Source organism: Suricata suricatta, chromosome 5, assembly GCF_006229205.1.
Source record: "Suricata suricatta isolate VVHF042 chromosome 5, meerkat_22Aug2017_6uvM2_HiC, whole genome shotgun sequence".
Lineage (NCBI taxonomy): Eukaryota > Metazoa > Chordata > Mammalia > Carnivora > Herpestidae > Suricata > Suricata suricatta.
This window is the reverse complement of record NC_043704.1, coordinates 60,690,084-60,709,678: the sequence shown is the minus strand read 5'-3', so window position 1 is coordinate 60,709,678 and position 19,595 is coordinate 60,690,084. Positions and strand designations below refer to the sequence as shown.

Genomic DNA, 19,595 nt, shown 5'->3' with positions numbered 1-19,595 from the left:
GTTGTTTCCAGGAGTCATGGGCATTACCCACCTGAGACCTGGGTTGTTAGGAATGCAGTCAGCTAGCCCTGACCCACACGCCCTGTCTTGTGTCTGTCTTGCCACCCACCGTGCAGGTGACATCAGTTGCAAGGGGATGACCGAGCGCATTCACAGCATCAACCTTCACAACTTCAGCAATTCCGTGCTCGAGACCCTCAACGAGCAGCGCAACCGTGGCCACTTCTGTGACGTGACGGTGCGCATCCACGGGAGCATGCTGCGAGCACACCGCTGCGTGCTGGCAGCCGGCAGCCCCTTCTTCCAGGACAAGCTGCTGCTGGGCTACAGCGACATCGAGATCCCGTCCGTGGTGTCGGTGCAGTCGGTGCAAAAGCTCATTGACTTCATGTACAGCGGCGTGCTCCGCGTCTCGCAGTCGGAAGCCCTGCAGATCCTCACGGCCGCCAGCATCCTGCAGATCAAAACAGTCATCGATGAGTGCACACGCATTGTGTCGCAGAACGTGGGTGATGTGTTCCCGGGGATCCAGGACTCGGGCCAGGACACCCCACGGGGCACTCCCGAATCAGGCACATCGGGCCAGAGCAGCGACACTGAGTCGGGCTACCTGCAGAGCCACCCGCAGCACAGCGTGGACAGGATCTACTCGGCGCTCTACGCATGCTCCATGCAGAACGGCAGCGGTGAGCGCTCCTTCTACAGCGGTGCGGTGGTCAGCCACCACGAGACTGCGCTCGGCCTGCCCCGTGACCACCACATGGAAGACCCCAGCTGGATCACACGCATCCATGAGCGCTCGCAACAGATGGAGCGCTATCTGTCCACCACCCCCGAGACCACGCACTGCCGCAAGCAGCCCCGGCCGGTGCGCATCCAGACCCTGGTGGGCAACATCCACATTAAACAGGAGATGGAGGACGATTACGACTACTATGGGCAGCAAAGGGTGCAGATCCTGGAGCGCAACGAATCCGAGGAGTGCACGGAAGACACCGACCAGGCTGAGGGAACCGAGAGTGAGCCCAAGGGCGAGAGCTTCGACTCGGGCGTCAGTTCCTCCATAGGCACCGAGCCTGACTCAGTGGAGCAGCAGTTCGGGCCCGGGGCAACGCGGGATGGCCAGGCTGAACCTACCCAAGCCGAGCAGGCCACGGAAGCTCCTGCCGAGGGCGCCCCGCAGCCGCACCAGCTAGAAACAGGTGCCTCCTCCCCAGAGAGAACCAACGAGGTGGAGATGGACAACACAGTCATCACTGTCAGCAACAGCTCCGACAAGAGCGTCCTGCAGCAGCCTTCGGTCAGTACGTCCATTGGGCAGCCATTGCCAAGTACCCAGCTCTACTTACGTCAGACAGAAACCCTCACCAGCAACTTGAGGATGCCTCTGACCTTGACCAGCAACACACAGGTCATTGGCACAGCCGGCAACACCTACCTGCCGGCCCTCTTCACTACCCAGCCCGCGGGCAGTGGCCCCAAGCCTTTCCTCTTCAGCCTGCCACAGCCTCTGGCAGGCCAGCAGACCCAGTTTGTGACAGTGTCCCAGCCCGGCCTGTCGACCTTTACTGCACAGCTGCCAGCGCCACAGCCCCTGGCCCCATCCGCAGGCCACAGCACAGCCAGTGGGCAGGGCGAAAAAAAGCCTTATGAGTGCACTCTCTGCAACAAGACTTTCACCGCCAAACAGAACTACGTCAAGCACATGTTCGTACACACAGGTGAGTGTAGGCCCCCCCGGGGGCCTGGAACCAGGCTGTGGGTGTGAGGGGGGCTGTAGGAAGGCAGGGTCAGGACAGCAAGCCGAAGGGAAGGCTTGGAGTCATCATTCAGATTTGAAGGAGACCTCACTTTCAGCCATCTTCTAGAAGCCCCAAGGGTGTCCCTGTCATATGAATGAAGCATCATGCCACCAAAATACAAAAATCACAGAAACCCTTTATGGAGAAGGGCAAATGGGAAAAAGTCTGACAAAGAATTTGCAGCACAATATCCTTTAAATACATTGAACTTTGTAATACATTCTTTGATCCTAGGCATTTAGAACTGGAAAAGTCTGGAAATTATATACTCCAGTCACTTCATTTTACAGACCAAAGTAATATAGGCAGAACAGGAATGAGAGATTTAGTCTGTAGTAATTCTGTATGAACCATCAGCTTGAAGAGGCCCCAACAAGGCTGATGCAAGCTTATGCTGCATCCTTGGCCCCTGAAATGAAGAGACGTGATAGACTCACTCTATTTTCTACTGCGTATTCTCTAGTTTCAACACCTAGAGACCACAGTTTAGTCTGGGCACTACCTTTTAAAAGGACAATAAACTGATTGGCGCACATTCAGAGGAGTATAATTAGGGTGATGAAGGAAGCCAAAGCCATGGTTCACCATAGTTGAAGGGCTAAGGGCTGTTCAAACTGCAGAAAAGAAGACTCAGGGCATCCTAAAAGCCACATCCAAGTATTTGAGCTTCAGGGGCAACAAAATGTAGTAGTTAAGCAGGAACTCTGGACCCACATTGCCTGGGTTTGATATTAGGCTTAGGCACCACTGAACTTTGTTACTCCGGGAAAATTACTTTTCTTTCTATCCTTGATGCGTTGTCTATATAAAGAGGATAATAGTAATACATCTTTGTTAGTGTCGTTTTCAGGATTAAATGAATTAATACATGAAGCTCTTAAAACAATTCCTGGCACATAATCAGAACTCTATAAATGGAAGCTAACATTAGCATTGCTAGCTTTATTTAAATGATTGGGAGGAAAGAGACATTAAGCTTATTCTGTTTGACTCCAAAAGGTAGAACTGGACCAATGATTAGAAGCTATAAAGAATATTCTTTCAACTAAATTTTTTTTAAAAAGGGTTGTTAGTGGTCTGAGCTGTTCTAAGATGGGATAGACAGCCTCCAAAGGGACTGAGTTCCTGTAATTAGAGGTGTTCAGGAAAGAATGGGTATCATTTCATAGGGGTATTGTAGAGGGGATTCCATCATTAGGTGAGTAGCTGGGTGAGATGGTGTTTCATCCCTGGATTCCGTGATTCGAGAGCTGAGACCTCCTGCCCTCCCAGCCAGTGCCCTTTTCCAGTTCGGTAACAGGACGGACACAGAATTCCAGAGAGGCTCCTCCATATAAGTGACCACATACGTGATATGATGTTGCATAGATTCTCTGGTACCTGAGAATACCCACTCCAATGATGATCGCCATATTTGAAATTCCTGTCACGAGAGTCACTCTTCTGGTATACCTTTGGTTCTAGAACACCCCTGTTAAAAGACAAAAAAGTTGCCAGAAATCATTATCTACTAGAATTATAATGCATGAAAATACATTAGTTCCTCAAAGCAACCTTGTTTCTCAGATAAGCTAGCAGGCATCTAGGGGATAGGACATAAGGCAGACAAATGTAATGTTAGAAAATAGAAGTGAAGGAAAACAAACACTGGGATAAGGTACCCAACATGGAATTGAACAACTAAAACCGAATGTTTCTTACAATGAACTTTGCCTTCTTCCGAGTCAACTTAAGGCAAAACATTATGAAAACCTAGGCATATGCCTTTATGTGAATCAGTTTTTCTTAAAGATGACAGTATTCACTCCTCCAAATAAACATGATAACTCACTACTGAAGTTAGCAAGAAGTCAGGTAGGTAAGTCACTATGTTTATTTGGGGTAAATGTGAATGCACTCATAACCTGAGATGGACCAGGGGTAATTTTCCACGTGGTATGGGTATCATCACTATTTGGTAACTTGATCAAGCAGTAATAGTTTTATTTATGTGGTACTTTTTGGTTTACAAAGTGCTCTCAAAAAATGTTTCCCTTTCTTTTCCTGAATGGTTGTCATATAAACCATCAAATTAAAAATTAAGGAGAAAAAAGAGACCATTTGTGGAATTGTCTCCTTAGCCAAAGTTTACTTGGATCCATAAACATTTCTATTGCCAACACCCCTTTGTGTGTCTCTTCCAGTAGATCCAGTGGAATTAAATTTACAAATTCTATTAGATCACATATTGAAATAAGACTTTGAATTTGCAACATAAAATTTTCAGTGCACTATCAAAAATCGTCTTTTTGCTATATAAACATATTTATCCAGTGGATTCACTAAAGGATTCTGTGGTTAACCCAAATAACTAGATTTGCCCACAAGAAAACCAGCAATGGGTTTGTATATTTAGCCATCATAGATCCAAAAGCTACACGTAAAGTCATTTCATAAATCTAAATCATGCTCAAACTGTAGACTTCAGATAATCTCGTAAACTTTGAAGGTCCTCAGTAAGTTATGAAGGTTTTGTGTTGGTGTGTATAACATGGCTACATCTGAGCACAATTAATAATACACAGATATCACTTGAGCACCTTATTCAAAAGAAGCAAAACTCTTCCCATTCCCATTGGAAGGGCCATCTGTCTAACTGAAGGATTCCATAACCTAACAAAGTTAAAGAACAATTGGTCTAGATTTTTTCAAAAGGCAAGAGAGCCTGAACATATGGAAGTAATTCAGGACCTGGATTCACTGCGCCCTCCATTTCAAAACAAAATTCTCTCCAGTTTCTTGGGAAAACATCAAAATATGGGGCCTCCCAGCTTCACAGGAACCCAGTGGAAATGATAAAAATCCAGAGCAAAAAGCCTAAATGTTGGTTTAAAAAGAATCCAGAAAGTACTAGGGATACTTGGGAAAGTATGAATGGTTTCAGTTTTCTTACCTGTAATCTAATCTAAAAGAACCTTACTAAGAAAGAGTAGCTTGATCAAATTAAAAGGAAAGGTATTTGAGTTCTCTGCATCACAGCTATTATGCAGGGTACCTGGCTTTGCATTTCAGTTACTCAAAGGTTTGACATAAATAGTACTTACTTTGGACAACTGCAGAGAATCTATTCTGAGACCGTGATTCCAAATAAAATTCTGTGGGGCTGTGTTAATGAGCCACATACTCATTGAAAGGAAGTGTTTGAAACAAATAAGTAGTCCGTTGTAGTGACTTTGGAGTTAAGCTCTGCCTTAGGGAACCAGGAAGCCCTGGCTGTAATGCATATTCCATAATGATTATAGTACTACAACTTAGAATGGGAGCATAAGTGAAAGACAGTTACATTAGAATTATATTATGTGGGTTCGGTTTTGGTTCCTTTAATTGTCTGTGTGGCCGTAAGCAAGTCGCTTAATTTTATAACCCTCAGATTCTTTGAGTTTATAATGGAAATAATAATTTTCTTGTCTTTTGAGTAGCTGTAAAGGTACGGTACATTTAAGCGCTTGTCATAAAAGGCAAAGTACTAGTTAGTGTTTAACAAAAAAGTCATCATTATTACCATAGCCCCCTCCACCCAAGAGACACTGAGTTTCTTTGCTTTGTCTCACATATCTGAGTTACAAGCTCTTGACAGTTTTCTGTCCTCTATGGAATTCAAATGCTGAAGCAATGTGGGGTTCCTTGGGTTTCCCCTGAACTTCCTTCATAACATCAGCATTTTTTTCATTCCTTAATGATTCTTTATAAGAGAAAAAGAAAACCCTTCACCTAACCGCTCTATCCACTCCCAAACAAACCACAGTGGTTCTTCGTTTCTCCTTGGGGTTTCTCAAGTTCACTTTACTACAGCTTCGTAAAAGTTGTAAGAAAGGAAACTGAGAGTTAAGGACATATTTGAAAATAAGAGAGTCAGAGAAACAAACTGATAACACTGACCATCCTGTCATGGAGCAAAGCAGGGCTCCTCTATGTCCTGTCCCCTCAAGAGAAAAAACAAAAGTCAAAAGAATAGGAATGAAGGACAGAGGTCATAGAAGGACAAGCCTTGGTGTCAGTATGGATACGGAAGGCAAGCAATAGGGAAAATTCAAAGATAACCCAATAGCAGTGGTTCTCACAGTGTGATGCCCATTAGCAGCGGCATACATATTCTCAGGCCCATCCAGATCTGAGTCTGAGACGCTCTGAGGGAGCCCAGCAATCTGTGTTTCATTAAACCCTGATTCACATTAGGCCAGGAATCATTTCCCTAGAAGGCTGGGTGGTGACGAGGATGGCATCAGGTTGTTTTTGTTACATTACATTCTCCTCTAAAATTCCACTCATAAGAATCTATGCATTTGCAAAAAGTAAACCAGTTGAAAATAACAGCTTGACTTTTATAGTGTATAAATTATATTATGGAGGCAAATATATCACGTATGAGAGGTGAGCTAAGTCTCTCAAACTGCATAAGGACTGTGGCTGATGTATACCTCTGGCATTTAAAATACTGACTTATATTATCATTATGGGGTTGTCTCTCCACCTTCTATTATAACGTGAACTCTGTGAGCCAGAAATGGTTGACAGGTAGGTAGGTAAGTAGGTAGGTCGATTGATCAACAGATAGATAGATAAAGATATTTATGTATCTTATACTTCAATATGCTATCCAGCGTAATACCTTACACATAATAAGCATTCAATAAATGTTTGATCAGTGAATGAATCAAATGACCAGGATGGCACTGGAGGGATTTATTTACCAGCAGGTATAGGCTTGCCAAATTTAGCAAACACAAATACAGAATGTCCAGTTAAATTTGAATTTTGGATAAACAACACATGTATTTTTAGCATAAGTATGTCCCATGCAGTATTTGTGACATACTGAGACTAAAATATTATTCATTTCTTTTCTGAAAGTCAGATTTAACTGTGTGTCATGTATTTTATCTCACAATACTATCCAGGTGGAACTTTCTTTTAAGACCCAATCTTAGAACTCTTTGCGTTAAATTCTATATATGAATACGGGCTAGCATATGTAGCAGCTTAACAAATACTTTTTGAGTGAATAAGTGAATGAATGTTCAGAAATGTGGGCATGCTTTCCTGGAGAATTTAATTCAAGGGACTTATACATAAATGCATTATTTTCTAGCAAGACTTAAATTTCTTTTTCTTTCCTCCTTTTTCTTTTTTTATTTTCTGGAGAATTTATCGTATCTGCATTTCTACTTGTGTTTTCTTCACTAACAAATGGTAGATGTTTGGGCTTTTTTCTGAATCGTAAAACGGCCCATTTATTGGTGACCGTTTTTAGTCCGTTAGTGTCCTCTGCATATATAATTTTGTTTGTTACTTTGAGAAGCTCAGCTATTTCTGCCATGAATTTGATGTAAATAGATACAGGAATTCAGTAACGTAACATGTCAGAAATAGTGTAAAAATACTGAGATCAAGGTAGTAATGTGATAATCCTTACACAGAATTTGGGCTATTAATTAAACCAAGACAGTAGAGTAGTGAATAAGTATAAGATTTGAAGGAAGAAAGCCTTGATTTTACCACTCTCTGAGTGACCTTATAGAAGTTCTACAATCAATCTGAGCCTTAGGGTTTTTTGCCACAAAATATATGGATCTTATTAATATGTGCTTTACATGGTTGCTCTAAGAATCAAATAACGTAATTTCTGTGAAAGCGCTTAACCATAAATACTGTGAAATTACCAAAGCCATTTAAGAACATAAGTTAGGGGCACCTGGGTGGCTCAGTTGGCTAGTATCCAACTCTTGATTTCGGCTCAGGTCATGATCTCATGGTTATTGAGTTCAACCCCAAATCAGGCTACGTGCTCACAGTACGGAGCATGCTTGGAACTCTTTCTCTCTCTCTTTCTCTGCCTCTCCCCCACTCATTGTCTGTCTGTCTGTCCCTCTCACTCTCTCTCAAAATAAATAAACTTTAAAAAAAAGAACATATATGTTCAATTAATAGCATATACTCCGCAGCATAATCCAGAGGACAGGAAATCATTAACAGGAGGAGGAAGTGATAATCTGGCTAGACTGAAATTCATCCTTTCATCCGTTACTGACTTGTTGGATAACCCTCAGGACATTACCCCTGTAATGAAAATACCATCTTCTGAGGATGTTAGTGTCTACCCACTCATAAAGTTGTAAGAAAAGTTAAATAACGTGGATGAAGTTCCCTGAGGTCTTCAAAATTCTACCTAACACCAAAACGTGTTGCTTGTCACTGAAGCCACAGATGTTCTCTGAATACAGCATGTCCCCAGTAGACAGGCGCCCCTCCCAGTCAGCCTCACAGTCTAAGCCGGTACCAAGATTGCACCCTCAGAGGGAAAGGCTGGCAGGTGGTGACACAAACCATACCTCAGGCCTTCCGTCACCCAGACTTCTCTGGTGGAGAGCAGACACTGCAGCCGGTGAGAGCTCTGTGTGGCTCTGTCTGAGCAGCCTCCCGTTCTTGCCACTGAACCTTTCTCCCTTTATGTTTCGACCTTGATGTTCTTCATTCCAGGACTCCTTGTCGGTGACCACCTTCCCAGACCCACACTCTCCTTTTCCTTCCCTGCTGCCTGCCCTCTGGCCAAGCTCCCAGTTTTGGTTTTCTGGCCCCTCATCGTACTCCCCTAAAGAGGAGGGTGTTGTGTTAGAGTATATTATGGAAAGGCCAAGAGAATCGTAGAGACAGGTGGGAACAGTACCTCTGAAACCATCATGGTAGTAGCAGTCACTGTACTTTCTGCAAGCCAGAAGAAGCCTGGTTAGAATGAGAAAGAGCAGAATAAATAGGTTCTTGCTGGGCCCCCAAGACAGAAGTCACTGTTCGGAATTGGGGTGCCTCGGCCCAGTAGGACATCTTTTACTTAAACTTGGGGCATACCCTCTGTATCTACTAACCTAGCAGTATCTCTCTTCCTTTCTTTTTTCCTCACTTGTCATTCATGGTAGAGCATCAGTGCAGGTCCATGAGAAAGTTTAAAAGAGGCTTTTTAAAGAACAGACATCAAAAACTGGAGACAAGTATACATGTCCCACTCCCCCCACACTATTGGAATTATAAAGGACACTAGGGCCCCTTTGGTTTCTACACTTGGGTATAGTTTCTTGGCCTCCAGAATTCAGTTGTCACTTGCTTAGAAGCCCTCCATCAGCTCTATCTGCTGACATTTCATTCATGATACCACTTCTTTCATTAGCTTATTTAACTGAGAGCAGACTATACCTTTAACTCTGAATTACATAGCTGCAATATAATCACTTGCTTTATCAATTGTATGAAAAAAAATTATCCTGAGTTGGCTTCCCCATGCAATGCGAATTATTTTTCAATTGGTTTCATTTATCATCGGTTTCTTTCTACTGAAAAGAACGGTTGATTTTTCTTTCCTAAAATGATCACATACTCTGTGCTAAGTGCTTTATCTCTTTAGTTTTCAAAATACCTTCACAAGACAGGTGCTTATTGTATTACTCTCAAGTTGCAGATAAGGAAACTGAGGCTTATAGAGGTTAGGTAACATACCCAAGTCACTCAGCCAAGGAAATGGAATTCATATCTGTCTCCCACATCTGTATAGCCCAGAATGGAGCATTTTAAAGTGAAGGGGCTTATGTGAGCTTCTCCCTTATGTTATAATTCTAGTGTCTGCTTTGGACGTTGTGTCTAACACAATGATTGGACTTGCCATTCCTGGCTATAGTCTCAGTCCTGAAAAGCCATCCACTTCCATTCATCTTAACTCTTCATTTCTCCACACTAAAAACAACAATTAGCAGACCACATCCATTTCGTGCATAATGTTGAAAGCCCTTTCGGCATGCCTATATGCAGCAGACAGGAAAATAACAAGAAAGAAAAATATTAACATTTCTACTGAGTGATAGTGTTCCACATCCACACATAGATAAATGAAAGTTCTGGACACCTGATTAATCTGAAAATATGCCCAGTTTAGTATGACAGTTCTTGAAATACTATGCTCTTCCAGCACAGCACCTTAATAATTATAGAGAGCGCTTTCCTTTAAGGAGCTCCCAAGTGCTTTACAAACATTTTTCCTCATTAACTATCATACCATTTTCTGTGGCAGGGAAGGGAACAGGATACTCCGTCCTAGTTAAAATGTGGGACTGCTAATGCGGTGAGTGACTAAGCAGGTGCCCTCAGGTCATATGCTGACAAGGCCCAGACTCGAGTCCTTAGGGGTCGTGGGTCAAAGTGGGCAGAAGGCCACTAAATCTGCAGAGGGCCTCGGCAAGTGCTTGGTCCAGCTCCTCGCTTTCAGAAGGGGAAACCAACCCACGGAGACTTAGAAAGCCCAGGGTCACACAGATCATTAACAGCTGAACCAATCCTCCCTGCATACAAACAACATACAGATGTGTGCTGTGGAGGGAAAGATAACAACTGTGAAGAATCAATTTATAGTCCGATTAGAAGGTTGGGAAGCAAAAAGCCTTCATGGGTGACCTTGCCTAGAGGAAAAACACACTGTAAGAAGGTGAAAGTTTCAAACAGCAAGAGCATTTTAACATAAAGTTTCAACTTCCTAGCAGCCACAATACCATCTGGAACTTAAGAAGGCAAAGCTTCCTATTAAAGGTGACAGGTGGATATGTTTTAAAAGATAGTTAGTTGGCCAGCCTGTCGTAGCCTCTAGAAAGTGTACTCAAAACACAAGGATGGCAAAGACCAGCTTGAGTTCAAGCATGTTTACAGCTGACAGAAATGTTCCAACTAAAAATAACATGCACGGCTGTCTCTCTTCGGGAATCTCTCATTTCAAAAGAATGTACCTACATAAACACCACACACAGACTGAACTCTTCTTTTCGGAATGAGCTTCCCTAATGTCCCCCATTTGTCCAGAAGTGAACTTCTTCTCTTCTAGCCCTGTGATCCTATGGACCTATACTGTCCCATCAGTGAGAATGTAGGGAAGGAAAGAAGAGTCAAGAGGAGAGGGAGCTAGGCCAAAACGTTTGTGGATGACTAAGGAAAAAAGTCTTCAAAGACCAGTGACATTGTTAAGAAATTTGTGGAGTGATTCCTGAACGAAACAGCCATTTCTCACTTATCATGTGCTTCAAAACATATCCTTTTACGTTTACAAACACAATGAGAAAAGGTTTCTGATGAGTCAAATTTTGTAAAACAGATCATGAACTTAAAGCACTAAACTGAGCTTCACATACTAAGCACTGAATACGTGTTGATTGTTTTCATTGCCATTATTACTATGACACCCCAAACCTCTTCTGTTTCCTGATGCAAAAAACAGAAACATAGTCAAGGCATGTATTTTAATTGGAAGTTAACTCAATTTTAAGAAATAGATTTTTTATCCTGATGTATAATCCAGGTGTTGAACAATTACCCTAGAGAATTTTTTTTAATTTTTTATTTATTTTCAATACAGAGAGAGACAGAGCATGAGAGGGGGAGGGGCAGAGAGAGAAGGAGACAGAGAACTGGAAGCAGGCAAGGAGACACAGAACTGGAAGCAGGCTCCAGGCTCTGAGCTGGCTGACAGCACAGAGCCTGATGCAGGGCTCGAACCCACGAATGTGAGATCTGACCTGAGCCGAAGTCGGAGGCTTAACCGACTGAGCCACCCAGGCGCCCCACCCTAGAGAATTTTAAAGGCTTGGGGCCTGGGGCTGGGTTATGGAAGAGTACATAGAAGGACTTCTTTCTCTGAGGTGGGTGCCTCCATCAGGCAACCAGTAACGAGGTGGCGGAAACACCCTAATGCATTTCATCTCACCTGTCAAGAGCAGAGCTGAGAACAAACAGCACCAACAAAAACAGAGGTCTGTTTATCCAAAGAGATGTCACAGGCCCATGGACATTACTTATTACATTTAGTAGTAGTAGTATTACATTTAGTAACAGTATTTTTACTTACCTTAATCTTTTTAACAAAATTGAACATTGGCTTTCTAAGCTGAGAGCAAACCAAAGTAGTAATAGGAGAAAGAAGGGTTTCAGCCAACAGGCTCAGAACAAAGAGAGAGAAAACTATTTTTTAAATTGACCCAAGAGTTCAAAAATGCGTATGGAACCATTTAATTGGGGGTGGGGGAAGAGGATAGTCTTGCAATAAGAATATTGTGCAAGTATTCCCATACCACCCTTGGTGGTCTGCAAAGTGATTTCATATGTATTTATGTCAACACCAGCACAGTGAGGTACGTAGGACTGTATACCTCAGAGGCATTTGGAGATTCGTCTAAGGGCTGTGCCGAGTGGTGGTGCCCATTTGACTCTGAGATCATTGCGTTGTCCACCAGCTACTCAACCTCCACACCAGACAAAGCCAGTCTGCAGCGCAGCACAGTCAAGACGGAATAGCCAGTTAACTCTCACGTTACAGTTCAGGAAGACTTCTGGGTAAAATAAATCAAATTTAAAGTGTAGCTTTTCAGAGTGACTTGCTCCTACGTTGGCCAGTTGTTTTCCAGACCTGTCAAGGCACAGGTGCATTCACTAGACAGAATACTGGAAACAGAGACCGTTCTCAAAGAGCCAAGCTATGTAATCAATGTCCTTGGTTTTTAAGGCTTTTAGAGAACCCTATGTCTTCAAAGATCTTTCCTCTCTCTTATTTCTTGCATGTGTTTGATAAAATTAATGAGAAACATGCAGTTAAATCCTCTCCTGATGACACTGAAAACAACCCCCTAAACGTAGCCCTCCCTTTTCACCACAGAATGACCCTTGAAAGCCTTTACTGAGGAATATCTTGTAGCTTTCCGAGAGAGCCATTTTCTGGCATGGGGACGTGGAAAACTAGACGGTGCTGGCATCGCCTGAAAGCAAGGTTTCTCAGAACACGGGAGGCCACGAAGCCCTGGACCTGTCCAGTGGAGGGTGAACCAGTCAGATTCGTTTTTTAATTGTTTTGTTTTTGTTTTCTGTTGTCCTGTTCTTCCATCTCTCATTCTCCCTCCCTTGCTGTTTCTCACTGCGTCCTGCTCGCTGTCTCTCCCCACATCGACAGGTGAGAAGCCCCACCAATGCAGCATCTGTTGGCGCTCCTTCTCCTTAAAGGATTACCTGATCAAGCACATGGTGACACACACAGGAGTGAGGGCATACCAGTGCAGTATCTGCAACAAGCGCTTCACCCAGAAGAGCTCCCTCAACGTGCACATGCGTCTCCACCGGGGGGAGAAGTCCTACGAGTGCTACATCTGCAAAAAGAAGTTCTCCCACAAGACCCTCCTGGAGCGACACGTGGCCCTGCACAGTGCCAGCAACGGGACCCCTCCTGCGGGAACACCCCCAGGGGCCCGCGCCGGCCCCCCGGGGGTGGTGGCCTGCACCGAGGGGACCACTTACGTCTGCTCCGTCTGTCCAGCAAAGTTTGACCAAATTGAGCAGTTCAACGACCACATGAGGATGCACGTGTCTGACGGATAAGTAGTTATCTTTCTCTCTTTCTTATGAACAAAACAACAAAAAAGAAACAAACAAAAAAAAGCTATGGCACTAGAATTTAAGAAATGTTTTGGTTTCGTTTTTACTTTCTGTTTTTGTTTTTTGTTTCGTTTCATTTTGTACTACATGAAGAACTGTTTTTTGCCTGCTGGTACATTACATTTCCGGAGGCTCGGGTGAATGATAGTTTTCCCGGCCTCCCTCGGATGGTGGCCTTAAGGCCTGGTAGTGCTTCAAGAGGTCCACTGGTTGGATCTCTAGCTACTGGCCTCTAAATACAACCCTTCTTTACAAAAAAATCTTAAAAAAAAAAAAAAAGTAAAAAAAAAAAATTTTTTTTTCACTTGTGAAGAGCACTACAAAAAATCTATAACAAAATCTAAAAGGCCTACTGTCTTTAAGTACACCGCTTGCAGTGTTTCAGTGGACATTTTCACAATTCTGGCCGCTCGGACTTCACAGTAACCAGTTAAAACTGTGGAATATCGCTTCTGGTTGAAAACCCAGAGGAAAGGCCCTGCTGTTTTCCACCTACCACGTTGTCTGATTTCATAAAAGGGCTGGGGGGTGGGGTGGGACGGGCAGTGGGTCGGGTGGTGTGGGCAAGGCGGGTGGCAGGTTTCTCCCCCAGATTCTGCTGAGTCCGCACACCCTGGCCCACCTCCTCCGTGGCCCCCCTCTCAGCAGAAGCCAGGAAGACTGGGACAAGCATCAAGCAGCAGTGGCTATCGTATTTATTCAGTGTCTTCGCTGAGCTACAGCCTCAGCACAATCAAGAGGGACTTTCATGAAAGGCAGGAATGCAGATAAAACAAAGATATCAGAGGTTTGCACCTACGTTTCTAGGTACAAGAGAAGGATTATTTCCAACAATCTTTGCAAAAAAAAAAAACAAAAAAAGGGTCAGGATATATTCTTGTGGAAGAGAAAAAGAAAGAGAAATGGAGGGTGGGGGGAATAATAAAAAGTTCTTGAGGCTTTTTTAATTCAAAATTTTATAGAGGGGCAAAAGTGACGTTTACCAGATAGAATGCTGATTTTTTTAATATATTTACGACAGTATTTGTGTAAAAAAAAAAACAAAAAAAAGTGAGATTGTTAAAAGTAATTTTTTTTTGTTTTGGTTTTGCATACACTGCCACCGATCCCTTCTCTTTTATTTTATTTCACACACGTATATATATTTTTTGGTAAGTCAAGACTGTTAAGGTTAGCGCTACTGCTTCCAGATAGAAAGAATAAAAGGCAATTAAAGTTATATTTGAAAGAGAGGAAGGATATTTTCTTCATATTTTTTTTAATTTTTCTTAATTTTTATTATTTTAAGTATTGCCTGGGCCGCTGAGGGCCTCTGTGGCCAGCCCATCCCTGCTGTAATTTGAACCTGCTGCTTTGTATTTTGATACGTAGTTCTTTGACTTTTAGCAAAGCGTAAGTTGCTCCACTGAATATTTTTTTTCAACTGATCCATCTAGAATTCTCTTCTTTTTCATGGGAGGACTTTATCTTTCAGACACAGATTCCTTGCTTCTCTATAAGTTCATTGAGATCTTATGATTCTAGAATTTCTATTGACTTTACTTCTTTTCTTTAAGGAAACGCTAGTAGTCTAGAGGCCGTGACAAATGGGTTTTCCTTTTGTGGTCAGCCCGGAGGAGGGGCTCAGGCCTCCCCACCCTTGGCTCCTACAGAGAGCAGCGTTGTCAGAAGCCTGGTGCCAGATCAGGATGCCTTGACGCCAAAATTACTTTCTTCCTTTCAAATATCACCTTCTGACTATATCCACCATAGTTGAGATGGCTAAATAAGATGATCATCCTTTAGATGATTTATTAATCCTTGCTTTTGGGAAAGTTTTAAAGAAATTAACAAGAATTTCTCAGATGTCAACATCCATCATTCAAAAGGCCACCAGTCCATTGCATCATCCTAGATGCCACTCTCTCTTCCTAGTAGGGATTTCTCTCCTCGGTCCTGATAAAAGTATTGCAATAGGGATTTTTCCATCATAGACAGTGTCCTGAAGGGATTCCATCTCAAACAGAAGAATTCTTAAACGTAACAAATTTTCCAAAGGTGATTTTGTTGCTGGGCATATTTTAACACTCTTCAGGAGGGAAAGTACATCTTTAAACAAAGCAGAAACACCAAACTGTAATTTTAAAAAAGAAACAAAGGCAGTATTTTGGTTTCAAAATTACTTTGCATTTTAATTTTCCTGTCAGCGACTTATCTGCAAAAACTGTGCAACAAATGAGGAGAAATCTTCCAAGGGAAGCAACTCGGTAATGACAAAATTGGTTTTACTCATACATTTTAGATACTGGTGAACTCGGATCTTTTCCATAAGTTCTTGGTGATGTTTAGTAAGATTAGTGCAACTGGGGTATATGTGTGTTTGATTTGGTCCTATGGTCCTTAATTTGGTAAATATTTTGCTAGAAGTTTAATGTAGACTTGGATGGTTAACTGACTATGGAGTGTCTGTCGCTCATCGTGATTTCTAAGAGGAGTCCTAGCAAGAACTATGTGTCCGAAATTGACCTGGTTTAAAAGTTAGTGGGAAACAGCTTCAGAAGTAAGATAAAGTCCATTTTTGCTTTTTTAAAAGAACAGTGTTGTTAAGACTCTAATACTTCCACTTACTACCAACAGAGGGAGCATTAGTTAATTAACCATGTCATGGAATTGTTTTCATATCTTGAAAACAACTCACTCAACCCATGATATGAAAAAGAAAAAAATTGACATTAAGAAAAAAGTTGTTCAATCTGGAGGAAAAATGACATGAAATTACTCAGCACGTGCTACAAATGAAGAAGCCAAACGCCACTCTAGAATTTTTTAGGTTATTTGACAGTAGCTGATTTAAGTAAGATAGTGTACTTATTCCAACCTTCGCAATGTAGGCAGAATTTACGATACTTCTAGAAAAGTTGATCTTGGGTGCCATAGTGGGCCGCATTTAACAATCTGCTTCTTAAATCAGAGGGAGAGCCATTTGCCTGAATGCTGATTTGCCACATGAAAAGCTAACCAATTGGGTTAAAATAAAAATCCACGTTTTGCTCTAGAACATGTAGAGAGAAAAACTTCCAGTTGGGTTTGAAACACTAATATTCATCCTTTCCCTTCAGATGAAGTATCTCTTTTTTTTTTTAATGTTAGAGAACTCCCCGAGAATTCTTGTTGAGGTGATGCAGTCATCATAACCACCGGCTCTCCAGGTTTGCAGAGCGGTTGACTTTTTCTTACTTTATGTCTATGCCTCCCAAACACTCATAGTCTAAAATAGTTGACAGATTTGTTCCCTGGAGAGAGGAAGAAGCTAGACTGCAGTGGAAGATCTAAACTGGGGGGCTGTGAACTTTCTGTGGGGTCATTACTGTATGATCTGATCTCTTGAAAGGGCTACCTTCCAAGCTGATGTAAACTAGACTGTACCTATTTCAAAAGAATAGAGATGCTTTTAGATCGGCATCCTTACTTTTAAATGAAATAATTCCCAACATTTTAAGAAACGGGGAAACATATTTTGCTTCAAGAATAGATGATAAGCATGAATCCTTTATTTTTTAGTTTCAAATCCAACAATCTTCTTACACTTAGAACTTCATGCTAGGATGCTATGAGTGCTAAAAAAATTTTTTTTCAGTAGTCAGGGGGAAAAAATAGATAAAATGGAAGCAAATGTTCCAGATTTAAGACCTCTTAGGATGAATACAGGGAACAAGAACTGGTTTGGAAAAGAACATTTTTTTTAGTAATTTATGATTTAAAACTGGGTTAGCTGAACAAGGGAAAGGAAAAAAGTCAAAGGGGAATATTTATCTCATGACATTTAGATACAGTTGTGAAAAATAAAATTTCCCAGCACTGAAAACATTGGTAGCATCTCAGCATAGTGGGCAACTTTTCCCCTATTGCTATAATAAATGCCAATATTTGTTCCCAAAAAAACCCCAAATGTGTAAAATATATCCCCCAAAAAGGAAAGAATTGGAACAGATGGATCTGATACAGATCTACACATGGGAAAAGATTAAGAAACAAGCAAGGCAAAAATAATTTGAAATGAAAGTGTCTGTATCAAAATGGCTTTTACTATATATTTTAATTGAGTTGTAAGCTTTAGCTCCTAATAATAGTTTCATAGGCTTTTTCCTGCCCAGATTCCTAATGCTCTAAAACTGTTTGTGCCATGAGTAAGTGTGGTGGATAATTTCCTTCTTCTGTTCCAGCTTTAGTCCATTCCTTCTTCCGAGGCATCTTGGAGCCCACAACAGCTCCCAGCCTTAGAGGAAAGACTTGGATTTGCTTTGTTGATAAGTTGTAGGGTTTATTTACCATCCCAATATTCTATAAGGACCAAGAAAACCCTTTGGAACCCATGAACAGTTAGAATTTGTACATTCTGACAGGAGAAGAAAAAAGGTTACCTCTGAATATGTGAGCTTCAAGTAAGTCCTAATGCCTTGACCTACTTGTACATCCACCATACAAACCATACAAGCACACCGACAGGATGCGCCCAGTCTGCATCCCAAATCTGTTTTCCCTCAGCAATTGAAAATGAGGTGTGCCCCTTATAAAATCCCTCAGGTCCATGACAGAACATCATAAGGGTTCATGTACCTTCCTAGATGTGCTTCCTCCACAATGCTCCCAACACCTGTTGCCTTTGGGAAAGGTAGCAGTGAGCTAGATCTGGCCCGGATTCACACTGGACAGGCCCGTTCAGGAGCCTTCCTCTGTTGTTACAGAAGATGTCGTTTAATCAGCTGAGGCTGGGAGCAGAGGGTATGAGATCCTGTAGCGAAGGTATCAGGTACCCGAACCAGGTCTGCCTCGGCTGTGCAAAAAGAGAAACAGAACGAAGGTGCACTGTAAGAGCAGACACAACCTGAGATGCCCTTGGGATTTCGGGGAAGAGAGGGTGCCCTTTCTGTTGTGACCTGACTCTTAAAAGAAATCTCCTGAAAGAATTCTTTAATTTAGTCATGAGTTGAAGTCCAGGGTAATGGAAGCCCTGGGGAGGAGAACAAAAGGACTGCACACCGTATTCAGCACCCAATAATGCGAAACCAAAAAACATCCAATCCCAACCCTAGGAAGTTTGGCAAGAAGTATGTAGAGAAATCTCTGGGCTTTTCCATGGGTAGTAGGGTTGACAGACTTTCTTTTGAGTGATTTCTGGCTCTGAGAAACCTCTTTACTCACTAGAAAATAACTTTCTTTAAATAGCCAATTTTATCCCCCAGAAAAAGAAATTTAAAAAAATAAAATAAAATAGGACACTAAAGACAGAGCCATGTGACTTGGTAACAAACAAAACGAAGGGCACACTAGAATTTCAATAGATTTCCTAGTTCCATAGAAAAAGCAAGGCAACCTAAGGCCTCTCCATCTGCAGTGCTTGAAGAAAGTGCTTGTGCCGGCCCAGCCCCCACCCCCCCCCACCCCTGGGGCCTTCTGAGGCTCCACATCACCTCCCCATTGGGATGGGGACAGCCCCTTTCTCTTCGTGTTGTCATGAAGAAAAAGACCCTTCTCTGAGGTGCCCAGGAAATAGGTTGCATGGGGCAGACTTTCAAAAGCTATCTCTACCCTGGTGCTCAGGCAGCATGTGGAGACAGAAAAGGGGGCACAGAAGAGCTCTTGCTCTCGAGGGAGAATATTTTCATATTCCCAAGGGCTCTGTGTGGAGTTGCCATTTCTCATACCACTTAAACCTCCCAAGACGAAAAAGCTGCAGTGACAACGGGTTTGTGTAAACACAAGACATGGAAATTACTAGCCCAAAGCATCATTCCTAGTACCAGGTATTAAGATGATGAGCCTGACCAAAATTGCCCAGAGATTTTTCTAAGTCTCTCAATAATTTTGTCCTTGAACACTGAATCCACAGTGCTCAGAGGTGCACCTTAACAGATCCCAGAAAATGGTTTGGAACACTAGGGTTTGTTTTTCATTCTTTTTAGGATGGAGAAGTAGAGGATGAGGGCTGCATGAGCACGGGGTTCTTTGTCAGAACTATGTATTTCACTGAAAAGTGTTAAAAATGCCCTGGTTGAAAGAACTGACAGAAACACCCTGCGTTCCTTCCAGTGGTTCCTAAGACCCAGCCTATTGCTCCCTAAACTGAATACCTTCAGACTGAAATCTAATCTGATGTGACCTCAGTTGAGGTATTTTCACCAGACGCCACTTACACTAAAGAAGTATTGCCTTAAATCAGAAAGCCCGGGGAAGAGAACAGAGGTTGGAGAGATTGGAAGGGTGTGAAGACACAGACATTTCTTGCTTTTTAATAGTTGCATTATCATCAAAATGAGCCCTATTCATGAG

The 19,595-nt window shown here is 42.4% G+C and overlaps 1 protein-coding gene across 4 annotated transcripts in view; it reads left to right on the top strand.

Annotated features, from left to right (window-relative positions):
- The window catches only part of ZBTB20 (zinc finger and BTB domain containing 20), a 117,032-nt gene extending 103,467 nt beyond the window's left edge, over positions 1–13,565 (top strand). For all 4 annotated transcript variants that reach the window (XM_029939339.1, XM_029939337.1, XM_029939340.1 and 1 more), the window contains 2 exons: positions 117–1,721; positions 12,808–13,565. In XM_029939339.1, coding sequence (XP_029795199.1) covers positions 117–1,721; positions 12,808–13,229 — 2,027 coding nt within the window. In that variant the 3' untranslated portion in view covers positions 13,230–13,565. The remainder of the gene's footprint in view (positions 1–116; positions 1,722–12,807) is intronic.
- Positions 13,566–19,595: the final 6,030 nt, after the last annotated feature.